A 24003-nucleotide genomic window follows, 5' to 3' on the forward strand; every position below is an offset into this window, starting at 1 on the left:
GAATAAAAATGAAATAGAAATTTCATCTTTTTAGTACAGAATATCAAAATCCATGCGCATGCTGTGATTTTTACCTACAACTCCACCATAAAGGATAGAAACTTTCAAGTACAACAGAAAAAATTTAACAAAATCACACATTTATAATACCAAGACAAAGACAAAAACCAACATTTAACTTTTTATTCTTCTTAAGTGAAGAAAAGCTCTCAACCTCTTTTTTGGTGGGCAGGTAGGGAGGTGTTAATATTTTTGATCCACATCCAAGGCCCAAGTCCTTTTTCCCCCTTAAGACCCTCTCCCCCTAAAATGTTTTAAATATACAAATACATTTCAAAGTCTCAAGGAATAGACTACACGAAGCAGTTTTTAAAAGGTCACATCGTATTTGAACACACATATTAATAAATACTGTTCTAACCTAAAGAAAACAAAAGTTCTGTTTATACTGGCACAAACTGCAGCTTACTTGTATTCACAAGTATCACATTATGAAATATATCTTATACCAACCAAGCAAAACCAAGAGCCATCTCCTGATTTAGAGCTTTAATAAACAGATGTCTAAACCTCAATTCCTACCTCAACATGTCTCTGGCTACATGCATGCTTGGGATTAGCACATTGTACATCAGTGGGTTGGAAGGCTTTGTTTCAGTTTTTCTAGACAGAACTTTCCAAGTCTCCAATAAAAGCCACTAATTACCCTGGAGCCTCCTCAGTGTTGTACTGCAATGTTATCAGGACAGAAAAGTTTCTTTTGCCTCACGGCTGCCCTGTTCCTCCTTCCCTTTGAACTGAAAACCCAAGGGCCTCTCATACTCATACCACACCAACAATACTCTCCAGAATGTGGCCTTGGGAGACACTGTCTTATTTGCTTGCCTGCCAAATTAAGCAAAAACAAGATGTAATTCAAGTGAAAATATATTTTTTCCTTAGAGGTAAAAGCTGGATGCCTGAAACAATGCAGTATATATGCCTGCCCATCTCTGCAAACATCAATGCATAATACCATCCTGGGGTCATGACACAATAGAGTTGGGGAGGGAAGCTTCAGAAGAATCAACCTCAATTCTACAGTTGGGATGGAGGTGTGATTTTTCTATCACAACATTTTTCTATCAAGTTCTATCTTAGTGTTATACCAGAATTCCACTTGGAAAACAGAGACTGGAAGCCATGTCTTTCACTACCTGTTCAGAGCACGTTTCGTGGCAGCATGTTGCTACCTTGTCTCAACCACCGTCAGTCACCTTGTCTTTAACCAAATTCCTGGCAATCTGTTCACATTTTCTCCTACATAACTCTTTAATGGGACCCACTGCACACACACTGCAAAAAAAAATACCAACTAGTGCATACACACTGGAGAAGGCAATGGCACCCCACTCCAGTACTCTTGCCTGGTAGGCTGCAGTCCATGGGGTCGCTAAGAGTCAGATACGACTGAGCAACTTCACTTTCACTTTTCACTTTCATGCATTGGAGAAGGAAATGGCAATCCACTCCGGTGTTCTTGCCTAGGGATGGGGGAGCCTGGTGGGCTGCCATCTACGGCGTCGCATAGAGTCGGACACGACTGAAGCGACTTAGCAGCAGCAGTGCATACACAGTCATAGCAACAATTTTAGAGCAACAATTTTAGAGGTAAAAAAGGCTGTTACCACACTAGTGAGGTTATTCAACATATAAGCTTGAAATACTCAAATAAGCTTTCTCACAGGAGGAAGTCGCTAAGGTGGCCTTTTTAACCTCTTCTATGAGTCATTCATTAATTTCTTCACACATATACTAAGAACCTACTATATACCAAGCACTGCAGAAATCAGTGGTGATCAAGTCTTTGTTCTTATGGTGCTTACTTTATATTCCAGCACTAAAGAGGCAAACAAACCTGTAAGTATATAAATTAAGATTTTCAGGTAGTGACATACTATTTTTTAAAATGAGATGATAGTGATGGGGGTGGCTGCAACTTTAGATGGAGTGCTTAGGGAAGATCTCTGAGGAAGGGAGCTGAGACCCAAGTGTCATGAAATGCAAGCCCTGTAAAATCTGAGGGCAGAGCATTCCAGGCTGAGGAAATAGCAAATACAAATGCCTTGAAATGGAATCACAGAGCTCAGTATGAGAAGAACATAAAGACGGGCAGCAAGCTGGAGTGTGGTAACAAGAACAAGAGTAGTTCAAGATACAACAGGGAGGTGAGTTGGCCTAAATCATGCAGACCCTTGTAGGGCCTGATTAAGAATGCAGATTTTAAGTCTAAATGCAATAGGAAGCCACTAGTGTTTGAAACAGGAAAGTTATATGATCCCACATGTTTTCAAAAGTTCCCCAGACTATCGTCTAGAGAATGGACTGGGAGGGAGAACAGAAGCAGAGACAATTAGATGGTCACGTAGTCCAGAGAAGGTCTAGGACGACTGCAGTGGCAACAGAGACAGCAAGAGCTGGAAGATTTGGAGTACATTTTGGAGGTAGTTTGGCAGATACCAGAAAAAGAAGAGATTTGGAGGGAGGTAATGTAGTGAAGGAAGGAGTAGTGAGGCGTGGAACTGAGAATTTTGATTGAGCCAAGTTACATTTGGGATGCCTAGTAAGACATGCACGTGGATGCCAGAAAGATAACAGTGAGCCAAAGCAAAGTCCTCTTGGCTGCTTTCCCTACCTCTCTGTGGAGACAGACCAGGCTGTATCTGTAGGGAAGGTCTGAGGACACAGGAGGGTTGCTAAAAATTTCCTTTAAAAAACCGAGAAGCCAGTTTCTCCCCTGGATGAGGTTTATTGCATCGCCCATCTGTTTCAGAGTCTAATCTCACAAGGCAAGAATACTGTGGTACTGACCATTAGGATTTAGGCCTTTAGTTAATCCTGAAGGATCTGGACTTTTGATTGCCAACAGACTCTTGCACGCAACATAACTCTACGTATCGCTGCCAGTTATTCAGCATCACAGGAACATCACAGTTGAAAGGGAACTAAAGATGACCAGGCAGAAGACCCTCATTCTATAATGAAAAAACTGAAATGCATAGATGCTGATGAGAAACTGACACCTTACAGATTCCTAGCAAAGTGCAAAGGATATTCTGTATTCCTTCAGTTCTTTCAGTTCTTCTTCTCTTCGCTGTTTTTCTATTAGTTCTTGCTGCCGAGAAACCTCATCAAGGAAGTTGGTCTCATCTTCGTCTAAGCCTCTTACCATGTTTTCTGAGGAAATAATTAAACAAGGAACACTTAAAGCAGGCTAAAGGGAAAATATAGTCAAGATTTTTCCTTGTCCTATTTTTTAATAAACAGCAGATTGTTCAGGGGATTAGAAGAAAGAATTTGTAAACACCAAAGCTTTTGGATAGATAACATGGCATAAAATCAAAGCATCTCTCCCATTACTAAATGTTAGCATAAAATTAAAACGGGTATACTGAGTTCTAAGCAAAAATTTTCAATGTGGTCTAGATGGTAGAAAGCTATCTCTTTTCCACCAAATGAGCACCTAGAGACTAGATAATCAAGACAATTTCATGGCTGGTTAGAAAAAGTGTTGCACAAGGTAAAAGTGCACCAAAAAGGCCCCGCAGAGTCCCTCAGATGCTGTTTTTTCCGAAGCTTACTGAATTTGAACTGTTCTTCATACTCCTGCTGCTTCCTGTCTTTCTGTTCTTGTAGCCTTTCATACAGAGACCGAGGGTCATAAACCTCCTCTGGGCATTCTGAAAGAAAAGGGAGGGGGAAAAAATACATACTTTACAATCCGTTCATATTATTTTGGAATCACAAAGGATTTAAAGATAAAGTCAAGTCTCTGCATGATCTGAGGGCAAAGAACACAAAAATAGTACAAAGTTCACAGCTTCCCTCTAGACCTCAGACAGGAGCCAGCAGTTCTCAAAGCCAATGAGTGTGAACAGGGCCCATGGACTGAGACAGCTAACTGGATGAGGGATCCACCCAAAACAAACCCTGCATGGTAGCAGCACTCTCAGCTATTCAGATTCTGGAGCTGAATAGCTAGAAGACCAGTGGAATCTTCTGGAATAGAGTGTGGTAGAGTGGAAAGGGCATGGAGGCGCAGATCCTGGTCTGCTCTCAGGTATGGAGACCTTACATAGGTCCCTTCACCCCCTCAGCCTCAATTCTTCTACTCTAAAGTGATGTTAACAGCCTGCAGGGTTGTGAGGATTAAAGGTCTGTGAGCCTCTATACCTTCAGGATCTTCAGGTTTTCGAACTTTTTCCCATTCTTCTTGTCTCCTTTTGCGCCGTTCATCTAGCTCTGCCTCAGATACAAACCTCTTTTTGATAACAAGGTTACCGTCATCCCCTCCATCCATAATGGAACAGTCTAAAAAACAAACAAAATATTTCAAGTGAGAGCTGTAATTAAAATTCTGAAGAGAAACAAGGAGATTGACCTCTGTTTCCCCCAAGCAACGGACTACCTCAAAACTTCCTTCAGCCTTGAACTAAGAAATCCTCAAGTAGTTTAACTCATAAGTCACTGACAAAAGCACAGGATTACATTTTCTTAATGTATTATGTAGTTTTATCAACATCTATGTTTATCTACAAAGTCAGCAAGAGGGCCTGGAAGGTGGTGAATGGTGGAGCTGAGAATCAGCTGAGGGCAAAAATTCATACTCTTACCCACTTAATCATACCCCTCCCCAGAAACCAGGGATCTTCCTTAAGAAGAAGGACATGTCAATTTCAGCTTTCTTCTTATATCAAATTCCAGTGCTGAGAATGTTCATGGAACATCTTCCTCTAGTGAAGACGAAAATGGAAATGGAGGAAATAAATCCAAACATGCAGAACAAAAGAACAGTCTTTGCCTAAAACCTACTGTTGAAGTTTAGCACATCGTAACAACACAGAAAATTTTTAAATTTATTAGAAAGAAAACCAAATCAATGGACACAAGTTGTTGTTGCTCCTACCTAAAGCCCACAACCCTGGACATTTCTGACTTAGCATTACTCAATGTCTCCAGCCTATCACAGAGAGAATTGTTCTGTCTCTGTGACCATGACAAAAATTCCTCAAGTTTTGCAGAACGACCTCTTATGAACAAGGGCCAACATTTTCTTAAATGTTTTTGGCAGAGAAAACATCAAAGATGTAGAACTTTAAAGGATGGGAGAGACAATTTAGACCCTCATTGTCCTCTTTCTCGGCTGTAGCTCTCCTTTCTCATCCTATACTGGCTGTCTGGTTTCCTCCTCTTACCCTTATTTACTGGGAAATAATTCTGAATGTGATGGGTCCTCACAGCCCACCTCAAACAATTCTCCATCTGGCAACAGAACCCACCATTCATACCCAGGAGATTTTCATCCAACCCATACTTTAAAACTGCGCTCCCTTCAGGCAGCTGACTCTCTCTCTAGGCAGATCTGACCAGCATGATAGCTATTCCTTAAACTGAACTGAAATCTCTCTTCCTATAAATTCCACAGATAGGTTAAATACACTGGGACTACACAAAAGAAGCCAAATCCCTTTTTCAACACAACAATGCTTCAGCTGTTTGAAAACAACTCCCATTTTCCTCCTAATTTGTCATTTTTCTAGGTCAAGCATTCCTAGTTCCTTTAATCTTATAAAAACATGAAAAAACTGTCTCAAAACAGTGAACTTAAACTGTTATGATTTAAACCTGGGAAAGCAATATTAGGATATGGTAATACAACTGGCATGCCATTGAATCCATCTCTTTACTCTTGTTACACTTGAAAAAATAAAAAATATATAAGTACTGAAAGAACTCTTCTTACAGTTCAAAATAAAAATCTTGAATCTTACATGCTTCCATCTAAGTAAGAATTCAGACTCAAGATTTATTCTTATAATGCAAAACTAAGGAAGTAAAGCCATTTATTTAATTTTCATAGCCTGTTGAGTTTTTGGATAAAGAAGAATTCATTTGACTTTAAAAAAAAAAAAGAATCTGACTTTAAAAAATAATTCATTTGACTTTAAAAAAAAATCCCTGAAACTCAAGGGTCAGAGCCTTTAAGACACATGTAAACAAAGGTTTGAATTTGAAATAGAAACTCTTAGAGAATAAGAATTTTCCCAACATTTATCAATTACTTTTGGAAGAAGATGAATTTATGGGATTCCAAGACATTCTTACTCTCCTTTTCATCTTTTTCTCAAGTGTTAGAACTGAACTTTCACCCAAAGAGTTTGGCCTGTGCTATTTCCCCATCTTTCCCATGTAGCACTGAATCAAGAAACATGGACGGTCAATGGAAAAGAAAATCAGGCAGAAGCACGTTTAAAAAGGAAATTTAAAGACAATAGGTTCATAATTTGACAGAAAAAAATTCTAATTCTTTCAATGGGTTGGTTTCCTGAGAAAAGTCACACTGTCAAAACTAAAACCACTTGTAAAAATCTGTTCTTTAAACCTAACCCGACATTCCCTCATTCCCAAAATAAAGCTAGATGGCCATGCCTAATTATAAAACATTCCTGTGAATTTAAAAGGACCAACACTAAACACAGACTGCTTCATCCATCTCTTTTTTCAATTTGCACATCTCCTATAGGTCCTCATTCCCTGGCACTTCAACTACTATTCCCCTCTTGCCTGCAATGCCACCAGTGGCCCTCTGGTTAATGAATTTTCTGTATTAGGAGAGGTCAAAGGACAGAAAATGTTTATGAACAAGTGGTCATACTCCTCAGTATGCTAGATAATACTCAGAATATTTCTTCTCCAGAAATATTCAAAACTTCCCTATTAATAAATACTGCCAAGAAGCCAGCTTAACTTCAGACACTTTTCATGACAACCTAATCTAATTCAACCAACATATAACATATACCTTTTGTTGCAGTCTCCTTATAGGAGGGAAAACAGGTAATGATGAGTATAGATTCTGAGATCAAGAGACCTTGGTTCTGCCACTTGTAAGTTGTATGATTTTGGGCAAGTCATTTAACTCATCTAAGGCTTAGTTTCCTAATCCATAGATTGCACTCATCAATGGAGATTAAGAGAGTATTGCACAACATAAAGCTTTTGTGAGATAAACTAGATAATTCATAGAAAGTACTTAGCATAGTGTTTGGGACCTGCTTAAAAATGCTTTAAAAAGTCTGTCACTATTGCAAAGAGCTATGCTGAGCTCTGGTTATGGGAGTGAGAGAAATATACTACCCTATGCTCAAGGAGTGTAGGAGAAATAAATCAGTGACATAAACAACCACGACAAGTGAAGTGGGAAAGAGACCAGATGAAACTGAGGGAAATCAGGAAAAGCTTCCATGTATACATATTTGGTAATTCTATAATTCCCCTTTACCATAGTTATTTTATTGTTTTATTATTAATTCAAATTAAATAAACTCAACATCAGGCTGAATGCTGAACTCTGTGTCCAGCATTGTGCAAATTATATGGGGGTGCATAAAGAAAATAAACTTTAAAAAGCTAGTACTAGTTCCTAACAGGTAAACAGTGTATGTAATGAACTACCAAAGTAAACGGTACAGCTAAGCGGCAGTAATGAAGGGCACAAATAGGGATCCACCCAGTTTCCCAAACTGAAAACCTGGACATATACTTAAGACTCCTTTTTCCTTATTCCCTTATATTCCACTAGTCACCAAGTTCTGTTGTTTCTACTTCACAATGATCTCTCTTTAATTTATCCTTTCCTTTCTAATCTCTTCTTTTCAGGGCCTCATCTTGCACAAACTACTCTAAGAGCATTCTATTAAGACTTTCTGTTTCTCCTCTGGCCCCCATTCCAGCTATTTCTAATTCCACTATAGCATTTATTCATTGTGTTTTATCACTTAGGACTATTCCAACAGCTCTTTGTATCCACAGTGTTTATTAGCACAGTGTCTGGCATATATTAAGTATATAAGAAACACTTACTGGATAAACCAACCAGGAAGAGAATTTGAAGAATTTAAGCAGAGAGGAATGTTCTCACATACATATTCTTAGATACTGTCCAATGTAAATTATAGAAAATAACAGTCATCAAATAAGCATTCACTAACGTGTCTTTGTCCCACAGGGAATTCTATTCAAACATCATACAACTTGTGCAATAGGAAACACAGGACTAAAGATTTCATCACCTTACTATATTAGATAACTGACATCTTCAAGAATAACTCTTGCTACTTTCCTTTTAATTTCAGCTAACTAAAAAAAAAAAAAATGCTCTCATACTAAAAATTTCTTAGACAAAGCATTTTTCTCTGAAGAGTCCAACATTCATTAGCTGTTTATTTTGCAAAAGGTGATTTCTAACTTCAACTTATTTACCTTCTTCCAGACGTAGAGAAATCAGAAACTAAAGTATTTCTAATTCCTACAGCTTACCTAAATTTTCACAAGTCTCTTATTTTCCTCCTTTGTTAGAATAATTAAAAACAAAACACAAATAAACAAAAGCCCAGGGGTCTGGGGATTTAATAATAAAAATTCATTTAGGGATGAAGAAGATTTACGTTGAGAATGCTTATTTTGTCCTTATTGTATTTAATTTTAGAAAGAATAACTGTGCCAACTTTTCTTTACTCTCATAGCATTTTTTATAGTGATTCAAGTTCAATTATCAAATTAAACATTACAGTATTTTTAAAAGGATTATATAAGTTCTTCAAATAGAGAATTCATGGAAATCCAAAACCATACCAAAATCACTTTGTCCTAACTTAAAAGTTTCAAACTGATGCAAATATTCAAATTCGAGTGACAGCCAAACAATGTTCTTATATTTCAAGGTGAAATAAATGTTAAACACTGCACTACTGTGTTTGTACTGGAGATTGTAGTATTTAATTTCCAGTTTGGTGAGACAAAATGGGTTTATGCACAGCATGCTATATAAATTTCAAGAAACAAAACTGCTCCCAAGATAACTGCCATTGCTGACATGAAAATTATTCCATTTAGCTCATGCCATGATGCAAGTAAATGAGATCTGGTTTCCTCTGGAATTGAATTTTGTGATGGCAGACTACTTAAGTGTTTACATCACTGGCCACCATACCCTCCTAACTTCTAACATTAGATACACTGTACTTGTAAAAATACACCAGGGCAGATCAGATCTCTGTGTCACAATGTTCTAACATTTCCCCAAAGGGAGCAAAAACAATAGGCCAATCCACGTTTTTTCTGTTAGTAAATATACTTAAGTATTGCTCTTCCAACATTATCCTGATGTTCAAGTCACGTGAGATTTTAAAATGTAGGACAGAAATTAAGAGGAATTTGGCAAACTAAAAATCATTCTAGAAAAGACTGCTTTCTGGCCAGAAGGCACTTCTATCAAGCTACAGTAACTTAAGTCAAGCCAACTTTCCCTATAAAACTTCAGAGCATGACAACTACTACTCAACTAGCAAAGAAGACTGCTGCTACTGCTGCTGCTAAGTCGCTTTAGTCATGTCTGACTCTGTGTAACCCCACAGACGGCAGCCCACCAGGCTCCCCCGTCCCTGGGATTCTCCAGACAAGAACACTGGAGTGGGTTGCCATTTCCTTCTCCAATGCATGAAAGTGAAAAGGGAAAGTGAAGTCACTGAGTCGTGTCCAACTCTCAGCGACCCCATGGACTGCAGCCCACCAGGCTCCCCTGTCCATGGGATCCTCCAAGCAAGAGTACTGGAGTGGGGTGCCATTGCCTTCTCCAAGCAAAGAGGACTAAAAGAATCTAAAAATGAGGGCACAGCATTAGTAAATGCAATTCATATGTACAATGTTTACTATAAACAGCAACTTGAAGTAACCTCTTTTTGCAAGACATCTAGAAAACACATGCCATGTATTTTTCCACAGCATAAGAACAGTTTCATCATATGTACAAATACCTTGAATTTATCTACTGATAGATACACTGGAAGAAAAAAAGATAATATTGGTTCCCTTAGCTGATCCTCAACTCCCCTCATCCGTGCCTCTCAAGAGTATAAGCACTTCCCTCACTATATGTAATTCTAATATGAGCTATATTTTTTACATACAGTGATTCTTAAATGCGAACCAACTACTTTATCTAAAACTCAAAGGGAAAAAATAGAATCTGTTTCAAAGCTGGAGAAAAATATGGCCATGTTGGAATTTTGCTACACTGGTATACCTATACCCAACATGCTGCTACTGCTAAGTCACTTCAGTCGTGTCCGACTCTGTGCGACCCCATAGATGGCAGCCCACCAGGCTTCCCCATCTCTGGGATTCTCCAGGCAAGAACACTGGAGTGGGTTGCCATTTCCTTCTCCAATGCGTGAAAGTGAAGTTGCTCAGTCGTGTCCGACCCTCAGTGACCCCATGGACTGCAGCCTACCAGGCTCCCCCGTCCAGGCAATTTTCCAGGCAACAGTACTGGAGTGGGGTGCCATACCCAACATGGTGCCTCCCTAATAGATTTCCCAGGATAGCTTTGGCTACACATTATTTTACCATCTAGGTTGGCTTTCACTTCAGTCCAGTCGCTCATTCATGTCCAACTCTCTGCGACCCCATGGACTGCAGCACGCCAGGCCTGCCCATCTATCACCAACTCCTGGAGTTTACTCAAACTCATGTTCATTGTGTAGGTGATGCCATCCAACCATTTCATCCTCTTGTCCCCTTCTCCTCCTGCCCTCAATCTTTCCCAGCATCAGGGTCTTTTCCAATGAGTCAGTTCTTCCCATCAGGTCACCAAACTATTGGAGTTTCAACTTCAGCATCAGTCCTTCCAATGAATATTCAGGACTGATTTCCTTTAGGATTGACTGGTTGGATCTCCTTGCAGTCCAAGGGACTTGCAAGAGTCTTCTCCAACACCACAGCTCAGAAGCATCCATTCTTCAGCACTCAGCTTTCTTTATAGTCCAACTCTCACACCCATACATGACTACTGGAAAAACCATAGCTTTGACTAGATGGGCCTTTGTTGGCAAAATAATTAATATGCTGTCTAGGTTGGTCATAACTTTTCTTCCAACGAGCAAGCATCTTTTAATTTCACGGCTGCAGTCACCCTCTGCAGTGATTTCGGAGCCCCCCAAAATAAAGTCTCTCATTGTTTCCATTTTTTCCCCATCTATTAGACACAAAGTAATGAGACCAGATGCCATGATCTTAGTTTTCTGAATGTTGAGTCTTAAGCCAATTTTTTCACTCTCTTCTTTCACTTTCATCAAGAGGCTCTTTAGTTCTTTGCTTCCTGCCATAAGGGTGGTGTCATCTGCATATCTCGAGGTTATTGATATTTTTCCCAGTAATCTTGATTCCAGCTTGTGCTTCATCCAGCCTGGCATTTCACATGATGTTCTCTGCATGTAAGTTAAATAAGCAGGGTGACAATATGCAGCCCTGACGTACCCCTTTCCTGATTTGGAACCAGTCTGTTGTTTCATGTCCAGTTCTAACTGTTATTTCTTGACCTGCATACAGATTTCTCAGGAGGCAGGTAAGGCGGTCTAGTATTCCCGTCTCTTTAAGAATTTTCCACAGTTTGATGTGAGGATAGCTTTGACTACACACTATTTTACCATCTGGGTGGAGTTTGGAACCTAACCCACACTAAATTATACTCTCTCCCACCCCCACCTTCCAAGCTTTATGGATCTCCTCTCCAAAACCAAATTAAGGAAAAAAAAAAAAAAAAAAGGACTTTACACTACACCAAACATACAAGGCCCACTCATTCAGTTGTATTTTTGAAGTAAATCTTTATAGGGAACATATGTGCAAGGCAGGGCTTCCCAGGTGGCTCAGTAGTAAAGAATCCACTTGCCAATGCAAGACTTGCAGGAGATGTGGGTTCGATCCCTGGGTAGAGAAGGTTCCCTAGAGTAGGAAAAGGCAACCCACTCCAGTATTCTTGCCTGGAAAACTGTATGGACAGAGAAGCCTGCTGAGCTATAGTCCATGGGGTCGCAAAGGCTCGGACACAATCAAGCAGCAATAGCATTATGTGCAAGTCACAGTGCTAGGTACTAAACTGGCACTACTTTTTAGCAAATAAGGAATTTGAATTCAAAAGAAGAGATAAGGTAAGTACAGGAGCAATTTAAGGAAATGGAGAATGAGAGTAAATGCTCTAAGAGAAAAGAAATTAAGCACTAAGGAGTTCAGAAAAGGAAGACTAGAAAAAGCACTGGGGAAGCTTAATTTTGATAGCAGCTACGACACTGCTCCAATACTTTGGCCACCTGATGTGAAGAGCCAATTCATCGGAAAAGACCCTGATGCTGGGAAAGACTGAAGGCAGGAGGAGAAAGGGACAATAGAGGATGAGATGGTTGAATGGCACCACTGACTCAATGGACATGAGTTTGAGCAGGCTCTGGGAGATGGTGAAGGACAGGGAAGCCTGGCATGCTGCAGTCCAAGGGGTCACATAGAGTCAGATATGAGTAGGCAACTGAATAACAAGGATGCTGCCCTGGGAAAGGTGGTGGAAGTTTTAGATAGGTGAAGAAAAATAACCTTTAACTCAAAGTTGCCTGAAAGACAAATTTCACTCCTAAAATCAAAGGGGGCTTCAATTTCCACAAATAGCAAGCTAGGTAATTGAGACCAATCCCTCACTTCTACAACAAATTAAACTGGAAGAAGTTTTTTAAAATAATTCTTAAACAAATAGAAAAGCTAACAAGACAGTAAAGAATTCGGCAAAAACCCAAAACAAGGTGAAAAGCAGAAACCGAGCCCAATATTCAAACTGGTTTTCGTCCTGAGGATTTCTCTGATCTTGAAAGCTACTGTTTTGGTGCCCTTGGGAAGTAAAAGTCAAAAGCAGAGAACCCAGGTAGGGTGTGTGGGGTCTGATAACCACCTCCTTCTCCATCTTAATCTGGTACCCCAAAGAACTACAGTATCAGGTAAAGGTGAACTGGTAAGAAAAAAAGCAGGAATAATGGGCAACAGAAACAGACCAAAGGACATCCAGACAGTGGAATTAACACATACAGATTACAAAACAACTATGCTTACCATGTTTAAAGAAATAAAAACCAGGCCTCAAAATTAACAGCAGAGCATAAGAAACCGTTAAAGTGGCAAGGCACATTTGAAAAGAAAAAACAGAACTTCAGTGACTAAAACATGCAATAAATAAAATCACAACAGATGAGTTTAGTAACAGATTAGAAATAATTTATGAGAGAATTCATAAAAAACAAATTATGCAGAATGCAATATAGAAAAGTAAAAAGAGGAAAAGGCGTAAAGAAGAGAGGGGGAAAGGTCTACATTAAATCAGTAAAGAAGGAAGATACACAACAGGGCAGAAACAGTACATGAGTATAAATGACTAAGAATTTTACAGAACTTATGAAAGACACTAATCCAAAAATTTAGACGTGTAATAGACACCAAACACACTGAACAGAAACAAATCCACAGTTGCATACATCATAAGGAAAATTCAGAAAACCAAAGACGAAATAAACTGTAAAACACACGCTACAGATAAAGCCAAACAGGTGGTATTTGAGAATGAAGACAGAGCACTGTTCAAAAGGAGATCAATAGTGAGCACACTGAAATTGCTTAATTTACCTGCCATGAAGATATAATTACGCTGATTGAGTCTACAGCTGAACCATGCGTTTAAATCACTTTATTTACCAGATACATGGTTTTCAATTTCTGCAGCAGCAGCTTGATTCTAATCAAAACAGCAAGATTTTTAAACGGGAACGACTGCTAACCAGGTAAAAGGTATTGATATAACTGTTACAACCACGAAGAATTTCCTCATGAGGGAAAGGCACCAAGACCCCTCTGAGAAAGATAACTGGGCAGCCTCAGCTTTCAGACCCTTACAAACTGTTCATCTCAAGCTCTATTTTTAAGACTGTAAAAGCTGCCTTTATCTCTACTCAATTCCTTGTATCAAAAAGGAGTCTACACACTAATTCCTTTCAAGGCGTTGAGAAGCAGTGCCTTCCAAACCATTTTTATGAGGTCCTTGTTAACACACCAATAAGGCAAACAGCTGAATTATCAACGAATCTTACCCAACAGCTGGTACACAAGAGGTCACTGGGAACTCTGACCGGCAGACCTGCACTTGACTTCCTCGGTCCCACTCAAGACCGGAGTCGGACTAGCTGGGGTGGAGGGTCCGAGAATTTGCATTTTAAAAGGGCCACGGAAGCTCTTGTTTTCTGCTAGTTTGAAAACCAGTGCTAAGAAGGAATAGGTCTCCACCTTTACCGCGATGCGCTCCGGCTTTCACCTGGGCCAGCAGCTCTCAAGACCCTTCAACCCTCAGTTAAGTTTTCTTCAAGACGAACACGCCAGTTTGATTTCCTTTACAAGAAAGTGCACTGAGCACAGAGACTGGTACATGGAACATAATTAATGTTTCCATCCTAAACTAATTGACTCAGAAACTCGCAACCAGGCAGGCACCCCCACATCTCCGGAGTAGCCTGGAGCCGTTCCAAGACCTCTGAGATAGAGCCCACTCCTCGCTGGAAGCCTGCCACCTGGCAGAAAACGAAGAGGGGAGCCGACAAGAGACCCAGAGCCCCAGGACCGCGTGAAAGGGTCGGCATCCTCCTCCACAGGACCTAGAGGCGTTCCCGCGGGCTCCCTCGGCTTCCCTCAGGCTGCGCCCCACAAGCCCCTGTCTCTGGTGACTCAGAACCCCGGGCGAGAGCGCAGACTAAGGGCAGGCCTGGCCCTAAACTTCACGTCAGACGCAGCCCCCCACCTCCTCAGCGAGGACGCTGGCGCCCTGGTCTCGCTGCCTGGCCAGGGCCCAGGCCGCACTCACCTACCAGCGTGCAGGAGGCGAGACCCCCTCACCTCGGCGGCGCCCACCCCAAACTGCCACCGCAAACGCCGCTCGCTCTTAAGAAAAAATAAAAAGAAGGAAAACAGAAAGAATGAAAGCAGGAAAACAGCCTTTGCTTTGATATTTCTTTCTACCCTTCAGGGCTTCCTTTTCCTCACCGCCACAACAAAGTTCCGCCCCTCTTCCGGCGGTGTAACCCAATCCGTACCTCCCTTCCTCCCGTCGAGCCAGATGGAAATCCGGTGCCTTGAAAGCTAGCGGGAGAGATTTGATTGGGCCATTCACACTTCAGCAAGGGGATTGGCCAGCTCCCTCAAGGAGGGCGGGCCGAGTCGTGTTGTCACGTGATGTGTTTCCTGAACGCTGATTGGATGTGAGGAAGAGGGCTTGCCACCGAGGAAGGGGCGTTTCCTAGGGGACTGAGGGAGGGCCGGGGCGGTACGAAGCGGGGGGTGGGCCCAGCACGTAATGGCAGCGCCGTGGCCTCGCGTCCATCTTTACCGCTCTCTTGGACCTGTCACAAAGGAGTCGCGCCGCAGCCGCCGCCGCCCCCTCCCTCGAGTGCGCCCGAAAGCTGGAGAAAGTCAGTGCCGCAGCCCAGCCGGGAAGCCCCTAGGAACGCGAAGCGGGGGGAGTCCCAGGGCTGGGGACGCCCGTGAGGGAGGGGAACAGCCGCCTGAATCTGCGGCGGCGAGACAGGACTGGGCTGGGGGAGATTCTGAGGAGGGGGCTGGGAGCGGGTGGCGTTGGGCAGAGCCCAGAAAACAGCCCGGAGGTTCTCTAGCGAGGCCCGTGCTTAAGGCTCCGGGAGAGGACCCTGGAAGAGGGTGTTTCCGCCTTAGGGGTTTCTTGACCGAGGAGATTGTTGGGGGTCGCCCTTCTGCGGAGGCCGAGGCCAAAGGGGCCCAGGTGAGAGGCAGGTAGCTCCTGGGAGGCTCCTGATATATAGTGGTGCTCCTCAGGGGTGGCCAGGATAGAAGGGTAGATGGGAGGATGTTTGGAGAGGTTTCCTTTTGTGGAGTTTGAGGTTTAGGTGGCAGGAGTGGCAGAAGACCATCCCTGGGGAGGCTTAGACGTGCCTTAGGGTCAAGAAACGCCTCAGAGAGAGCGAGAAGCTAGGAGTTGGGAGCCAGAGCTAGCGGGTTTCCCTACTTCGGAGGCCCGATGTGAAAAATGAGTAAGAGCCTGGGGAGAGGGGGTTTGCTGCGCGGTTCCGGGAGGAAGATCCCCCTCCCCCCCTCCCCCAAGCCATAGGAAAGCCCGGGTGGGAAATAGAGGGAAGCGGGAATGGCAAGCTTTTTCCTTTGAAACATAGGAATCAGCCGTTTTGGGGCACAGTGCAGGTGGAGTGGAGTGGTGGGAAGTCTGTCCCACCGACACTCCGTGCGTGACTTTTCGATCAGGCTTTTGTTCTACCTGCTACCTCAGTTTCCCTGTGTTTGGGGTCGGAGACTGAGGCAGAAATGATCCACTGAGAGTCTTCAGTTCTATCCTGTATAGCTGTCTGAATGAGGTTGCCCCCCCCCCGGAGTGTTGTACTTTGAACTTCTAAAGGTTAGAAGAGTCTATTTAATTGACTGAAGGGAGTCCCCTGGTTGTCCAGGCCCCTTACCTGCCATCTCCTCAACCTCCTTGGGTCTCTTCTGTAAAATAACACAGCGTGTGAAAGTGTTTTTCAGACTACAAGTTGTGTGAAAGTATTGTGATTCTGCCATCAAAGGGGTTGCCGTTGAGGAGTGAAAGTGAAGGCTCTTTCTAAACTGTGAAACAGTATGTAGATGTAAGGGATTAGCATTAATACCGTTGTTGATCACCTATGGAGTGGGGGAGCCATATTGTACTGAAAGCTTCAAGGTTTCCAGCTTTTTAGGTCATATAGTCTAAACCCATGATTTCAGCTACTGCTTAGATGGGGGTGGAGGATGGTTTTTTCCCAGAGTTTTAATTTACTTTGAACCTCTGATGATACTGCAAGAGATAACACTATGGTACACTCTTTTCCTTCAGGAATTTTTTTTTTTTCCTGACAGCTGAAATTTTCTTCCAGGTAATTTAATCTCATTATTGTAAACCACCCTCCCTTTTCCATATATATATATTTGTGGCCTTTTTATGTACAGATAGTGAGTATCATGTTTTCTCCCTCAGTTTTGATTTTGTAAATGAGACCTCTGTTTTTTCTCCATGAATATCATGCCTGCCTGTAGTCACCCCAAACCATACATTATGAGGCACATTAGCAATGGCTTCAAAAATTTTTTCCCACAACGGTTGTTTCTGCTTTTCACCCATGTATAGTTTGCACTTCCTGGGATGACATCTTGCTTTGTAAATCCCTCTATGAGGTTATAAGTACTGTGTCCATGGATGACATTTTCCTAATTTTTGGTTAGTTGCAATTGTTCGAGCTGGTTTAACAAATATTGAGTAATTTGTGATTTTTGAAGTTTCTTTTTTTTTTTTTTCCTAAACGAAAAGCTGACTTGAATTTCCTGTTTTTCTAATCTTACGTTCCATGAGTCTTTTTTGAAAAAAATCCCTGTGGTGATTCTGCGAGCTTTCTGGTTCCCAAGATACACATTGTCCAGACCTGCTGCTTTAATCTGAGTCCTGCTTTTGCCATTTTCATAAACCCTTCATTATTTCTGCACTTCATGATTATTTTTACTTTATTGATTATAGGAAGTGTTCCGGCATAGTCTATGTGGACTTTTTCTGCTTCATCAGCAAAATAACTTTTCACTTAGTAAAGAATCAAGGGGAAATAAAAACCTAGCATTTTGTGTGAAAAGTGAAAGTTGCTCAGTTGTGTCTGACTCTTTGCGACCCCATGGACTGTAGCCTGTCAGGCTTCTCTGTCCGTGAAATTCTCCAGGCCAGAATACTGGAGTGAGCAGCCGCCCTTCCCTCCTCCAGGGTATCTTCCTGACCCAGGGATCGAACCTGGGTCTCCCGAATTGCAGGCAGATACTTTACCTATGTTACTTAAAATTGGAAATTTTCTGTTTTGTGGTGGAATTCTTGTAAAGTAGGATGTGACAGTCATAGGGTTGCAAAAGTAAGTGAGAAGTCATTAGACACCACAAACGGGAACCACACTGGAACCAGTACTCTATTTCAAAAGAGTTATGGGGGGGTGGGTAGTAAACTATTTAGCTTCTCTTCAAATATTTGGGCATTTTCAAAGCATTTCCCATTGAATTTGGATAGTTTTTCCTGGTATTCAAATTATAAAATTGAAAAACAGAATAATTAAGAAATAGTGAATGCCATAATTTGGGTCTCAGTGTCCATTTTAATAGGGAATGCTTGCTGGTTAGTATGTAAAATCATTTTTTTTACTATAGATAACTATGGTATATACAAGGCTAACTGAGGTAGTACCTAATAAGTAGTGGTGAACTCTTGGAGAATATTCCACCTTCTCCCTCTCTAAGCTTTGGAAAACTAAGAATGCATTTGAGACGGCAGAGGATTGATACACTCCTTAAGTTTGTTAAGGAATGAACCCTGCATGTAACTTTTTCAAGCATAATTTCATGGGTCTTATATACATCAAGTAGAAAGTTTTGAAATACCTTATTTGGCAGGTTTATTATTACCTCAGTTTAATGTTTCAGTGTTAGTTTTTTTGTTTTTTTTTTTCTTACTCCTTCTACCTCCTAAAGAATTAAGTTTCCTTTTCTGTGCTCCCTTAATGCAATGATTCTCAGAGTATGTCTCCTACCCTGCCCCGCCTTGTTGAAAATGTGGCTTTTTTTTTCAATTCTTATTGCTTCATAGTTGTTCATGCTTACCTGCACCTAAAGACTACTTATTAATAATTTAACAGGTCCCTAAACCATTATGTTCATGAACCAAGACTAGCATAACCTTGTCTCTGATACCTTGTTTTCCCAGAAGTACTGTCGTGAGACACTTGGCAGCAGCACAGAGCTTCTTACCATGTCATGTGCAGAATGGGGATCCTCACAGTATTCAGGAAAGGTGCTTATTTGGGATTTATCATCAGTATTGTCTCAAATTGATCCTGGTTTTTCATTGTGCTTCCTTTTTTGTTTTTCATTAGCGTTACCATTATCCTCATCTTTATCAACTAAGTGTATGGACTTTTGGTTAACCTTTCAACTGCATGGTCAGGGATATATGTACCAACAATATTTTGGCTTATCATTTAAGACATGAATGTGTTGCAGTGCAGATCTAAATCCTTCATTCCCCTGTTGCCAAGGCTAATGTGTATAGTCACCTAAAAACTTCCTTGTACAGATACTTGAATGTTAACTAAGTTCCTTTTCCACTGGAAAAATGGTGGAGCGAGAGGCTTCCTTCTGGTGGACCTGACACTGTATGCATGGGCTTCTGTGGCAGGTGCTGGATTATGGATTGGGCACTCTGTTGTCTGTGGCTGCCCTTCATCCCTTTAAGAAAAGTATGAGGGACCTTTTGTCATCTCTGCTCTGTGCCTAGCATATTAGCATTGGATTCATATTTATTGAGTGATGTGTTCTCAGCTTTTCAAAGAATACTTTTTACAGATTTTAGAATGAATTCACTTAAAATACTTACTGAGTATCTGTTAGATGGGCTACAAGTCCACACAGTCGCAAAGAGTCAGACATACCTGAACTAACACTTTTTCTCTTAGGTTCCAGTAGATATACAGTCAAGTGTGCAACTGAGTGTTTCAGACACCATTTTAAGTAGATTTCATTGAGAAAGGTGTTGCTTTTCCTACTGTTTACTTTTTGTTTGCTTTTCTTAGCAGCAAAGAGTTTTCTGTAACAGAAGAATCTTTTCAGATTTGTGAATCATGTGTTTGAATGACACATCTATATGATTTCCTGTTATTTGGTCTTCTGGAGGTGAAAAATCCCCCATAGTATGGAGTATTAACATTTGTTTTTCTCCTCTGGATGACAGCTATCATTAGCACTTACCTCAGTTCTTCCCTTAGCGTTTCCTTTTTGGGTCCAAGGCAAAGTTTTCAGCCTTTGAGACCAGGCAGGATTATTCATTACTCCTGTTTTTTCCCCCCTCTCTCATTTTTACTGTCATTTGCTTTTGAAAATCCCTTACTCTGTCCTACCCTAGGTACTTCTCCAACAGTTCAACCAAAAAAATTGTCTACTTTTCCCTCAAAAATGTACTTTCTTAAACCAACCTCAACCTCAGTGCACAAGAGAAGTATTAGAATCATTCAGTGCTTTTTCCCAGACAACTTGAAAGTTACAATCCAGTGGATAAGAATACCTTATGTGACTTAAACCTCAAGTGCCCAGTGCCACTGCAGACAAATAGTTTTCAACACCTGAGTGGCATGTAAAAATATCAGAGCTGCCCTTCCTTTTGGGGGAAAAGTGAAGCTCCAACCAAATGTTTCACAATCTTTCCCTTCCCATTCCTCTGAGATATCTTAGATTTTAGAGGCAAAACATGCTCTTGTTAAAATGTCCTCAGGTGGTTTCTGTTTCAAACGGCAAGTGTACTCTTGATATACAATACATCTTTCTTACCTACTTATTTTGCTACCAAATAATCTCGTTGACCTCCAAGATTTACACGTTAACCTCCCATTTAGACACAGGAAAACTGTGGTCTTTGGAGTGTCCAGCAGGATATTTTAAAAGCAAATGTATGGAGTAAGTTTCCCTATCTTGATAGGGTTATGCAGGTATATGCAGTAGACAGAGTTCAGCACCTACATGCTTAATAACTGTACATTTTATGTAAATGTAACCTCAAAACATATTGAAACCAGTTAGTGATATACATGCTGATTTTTTAAGGGGGAAGTTCATAGATGCCTTTGAAATGCATCAAGAATAAAAGCTGGATTGATGATGGATAAAGGTGTATACAGATGTGATAAAGCAAGGACAGTAAAATGTAAATAGTGGAATCCAGGTGGTGGGTATATAGGTATATACTGTAAAATCCTACTTTGCTGTATGTTTGAAATTTTTCATAATGAAATATTGGAGGATCATAGTAAACATAACACCAGAAGCTATCACTTGTAAATGCATTCACTGTCTTAGGAGAAAATTCCAAAACATTTTTTAAGAAGAGAAAATCATTAAGATTTCCAGTGTGTAATATATTGTTACTGTTCATGCTGTACAATTTAGCCTCTGTAGGGTGGACTGGAAAAAAAGTGCTACATTCACTGTTTTGGAACAATAAGGTAAAAATGACAGCAATAGTAATTTTATACCCAAAGTTTGGTTTTTCTTCCTTCATTTAACCAGCCTCTCCTTTCTTGGCAGCGTAGTCCTGAGATTTTATTTTTCAGAGAAAAGAAAATGTTCTTAAAGTCACTAAGCTGTATTATGATTGAATTCAAGCAAATATTTGAATAGATGAATTATTGATTCCTAGACCATTTGTTAGAGAGGGTTAGATCAGTTGGCAAGTGTCTCTGTGGTGAGCTATTTATGATGGTAGAGGTCTGTATTTTGAGTACCAGTCCTCGCTGCTTTAATACTAACCTTACTGAGAGCCCAAGTTTGACTTTTTCCCCCTCTCAGAGCAGCTTTCAAATATATAAAATGGAGAATAAGTCATAAATGATACTGAAATGGAAAGAATAGCCTTTATTTTCTTTTTTTCAAAGGGGAGAATAAAAATAAATCATACTGCACTTCAGAGAAGTAGATTTGCAAAGGAAATGTTTGATTGTAATTAGGTCCTTTCAGCAAAATGGTTATGAACACTGACATGATTTTAAAAGCGTTACCATTTAGATGCTGAGAAGTATTTCTACTAAGTAATGGCATCCAGTGCCATTTCATCTATCAGAAAATAATTTCATCCATCATGAAATCAGTTGATGGTTGCCACAGTTGCAGATCTGATAGTTGTATATATTTAAATTATGTGACTAGATTTTTTTGTTTGTTTTGTTTCAAAACTAACTTGACCATCTAATGCTAAGTAGTCTTAAACGTTAGGGTGAAGTATATTACAAATGTGTTGCCTTTACGTAATCTCTCCTACTGCTGCTAAGTCACTTCAGTCGTGTCCAACTCTGTGCGACCCCATAGATGGCAGCCCATCAGGCTCCCCCGTCCCTGGGATTCTGCAGGCAAGAACACTGGAGTGGGTTGCCATTTCCTTCTCCAATGCATGAAAGTGAAAAGTGAAAGTGAAGTTGCTTCAGTCGTGTCCGACTCTGTGCGAGTCTTACTCATTTTCTATCCCATGCCGTCTGTCAGCCCTTGAATAACATTACCCATAAGCAGCATACCATCTTGGTTCAGTATGATGCTTCATAGGGGGCTGTGGTGGGAAATACAGGGGACTGCTTCATCCATTGTGTTGAAATGTACTGTACATCATCCGTACTAGATGTAAATGTATTCTGGTGGGTTTTTGACTGGCTTCTCCAAAAGAGTATATTCAAAGATAGCCTCAGTTCATTTCTCTGGGAAAGGAGATTCACCTTTTAGACCCCAGAAGAATCACTCTTTAGTGTTCCCAGTTTGTCCCTTCACTCAGTCAGGAGGTCCTACGTACAGACCCAGTTTCTGTGTTAGGTTCTATAGCACAGTGATTTCCAGACATGGCCACCATCGGAATCATCTGAGGAGCCTTTAAGAAAACACTTGCTTGGGCCACATCCTAGAAATTCAGATGCTGCCTATTTGGCGTAGAATCAGGACTTGGTATTTTAAGAGGCACCTAAGTGATTTTAATGCCTATCACCTTTGGGGTTGATTGTTAAGCTACATTCTTTTCCAAGGTTTTTTTCCCAAAATACACAGATAAGTAAACATCATTTTAGTGCAGTGTAGATGAGTTCTATAAAACGTAAGTTTGTTAGTTATCTTAGTGCTCATAATTAAGACAGGTCTTATTCCTAGCCCCCAACTCCCAGATTATATGGTTACTTCTGATTAGCTGTGTACTCATTTGATAATAACATCTTGCATGTGGGGATCATTTTAAGTGTTGGGCTCCGTGCCATGTTTTACAGGTACTGTTCCATGTAGTCCTCACAGAACTACTGTGAGGTGTAAGAACTGTTACTATCTTCCATGTTTTGAAGTGTGTCAGTAGTCAGCGTAATTAGAATGCATAGCTGTAAATATTGCAGGGCTGGGACCTGCGCCCAGACTGACTGCAAAGCCTGTGCCCTGTACTCTAGGTGGCCTCTGGTGTCCTGTGTGAGATGAATGTTACTGTTTTAAAACAACAGTCTGTAGAAAGTGAACCACATAATGCTTTTTGGAATGAGATAAAACAAAGCTGTATAAAGTGTAATTGTTTAGCTTCACCACTCAGTATTTTGCCTAAAGTATTCACAGTTTAGTCTCTGAGAAGTGTCGTGAGGGATGCTTTTCCAGATAAAAAGCTATCCATGTTTTAGTCCTGAATAAATCTGAAAGATCATACACTATGTTCACTTAATTGTCCTGCTTTTGGCTTTAACCTTCAAGAGCACTCTGTGTGCTCATTTAAAGATCACAGCTAAAAAATTTGAAGATAACAGCTCTTTTTTTTTTTCCCCCTTGTTTGTTTCATAGTCTTTCCTTTGAAATACCTCCTGGCTTTTCCCACCTAATTAACTTCTTTGCACCTGGTCTTTATAGCTAGTCCTTAAAAAAAGAAAGTCTTTGGTTTTAAAATATTGAAAATATAACCTTTTTTTTCTTTTACATTTCCTTCTCTTAACAAATTTTATAGCTGACATTATTTTCTAGGGCATTTAAAGAAAATGACTCTTTTGGAAGAAATTGACCTGAACTATACTTCAGTGCATTTTGGGAATAGGAAAAAAAAATCACCACATATAATTCTTCCAAATTAGTCAGATTTTTGGAAATACCCATACCTATTTCTTCCATTTGCTTTGAAATGTACATTCAGTTTAAATAAGCCTTAGCAAAAATAATTTGGACGGAATAAAGTTTAAGAATTTGAGATCCAACAAACTTATTTTCCTTATATATTTAATTTTAAATTAAAATTTTTTTATCCATCTGGAATTTTCGAATATGGGGAGGAATCTTGTGATTGTGATAGGAATCTCATTCCCTCTACTTGGATAGTTATTGTATCGTCACATCACATGTGTGTCATGACTCATACTTTTCCGCTGGTTTTCCATGTCTACAAATGTCTTTTTAACCCACTGCTTTCCTCACAATCACTCCCATCCTTGGAGTGATGGGAATGGTATGGTATTACTTGCACTCTTTGCTGGTTTAGAGTGT

At 40.6% G+C, this 24003-nt stretch overlaps 2 protein-coding genes across 3 annotated transcripts in view; one reads left to right on the top strand and one right to left on the bottom strand.

Annotated features, from left to right (window-relative positions):
- PSME3IP1 (proteasome activator subunit 3 interacting protein 1) overlaps positions 1-14989 on the bottom strand; it is a 39088-nt gene extending 24099 nt beyond the window's left edge. The window contains exons 1-4 of the mRNA XM_070289279.1: positions 14765-14989; positions 4213-4350; positions 3621-3719; positions 3095-3216 (exon numbers count right to left, since the gene is read on the bottom strand). Of these exons, the coding sequence (XP_070145380.1) occupies positions 3095-3216; positions 3621-3719; positions 4213-4339 (348 nt within the window). The 5' untranslated portion in view covers positions 4340-4350; positions 14765-14989. The remainder of the gene's footprint in view (positions 1-3094; positions 3217-3620; positions 3720-4212; positions 4351-14764) is intronic.
- Positions 14990-15160: 171 nt separating this feature from the next.
- RSPRY1 (ring finger and SPRY domain containing 1) overlaps positions 15161-24003 on the top strand; it is a 38304-nt gene continuing 29461 nt past the window's right edge. Inside the window, exon 1 of one of the 2 annotated variants that reach the window (XM_069549911.1) lies at positions 15161-15368. The gene's annotated coding sequence lies outside the window, so the exon portion shown is untranslated. Of the gene's footprint in view, positions 15369-16797; positions 16833-24003 lie in introns of those variants that run through there. The other variant, XM_069549910.1, reaches the window with a different exon arrangement.

Source organism: Ovis canadensis, chromosome 14 (assembly GCF_042477335.2).
Source record: "Ovis canadensis isolate MfBH-ARS-UI-01 breed Bighorn chromosome 14, ARS-UI_OviCan_v2, whole genome shotgun sequence".
Taxonomy (NCBI): domain Eukaryota; kingdom Metazoa; phylum Chordata; class Mammalia; order Artiodactyla; family Bovidae; genus Ovis; species Ovis canadensis.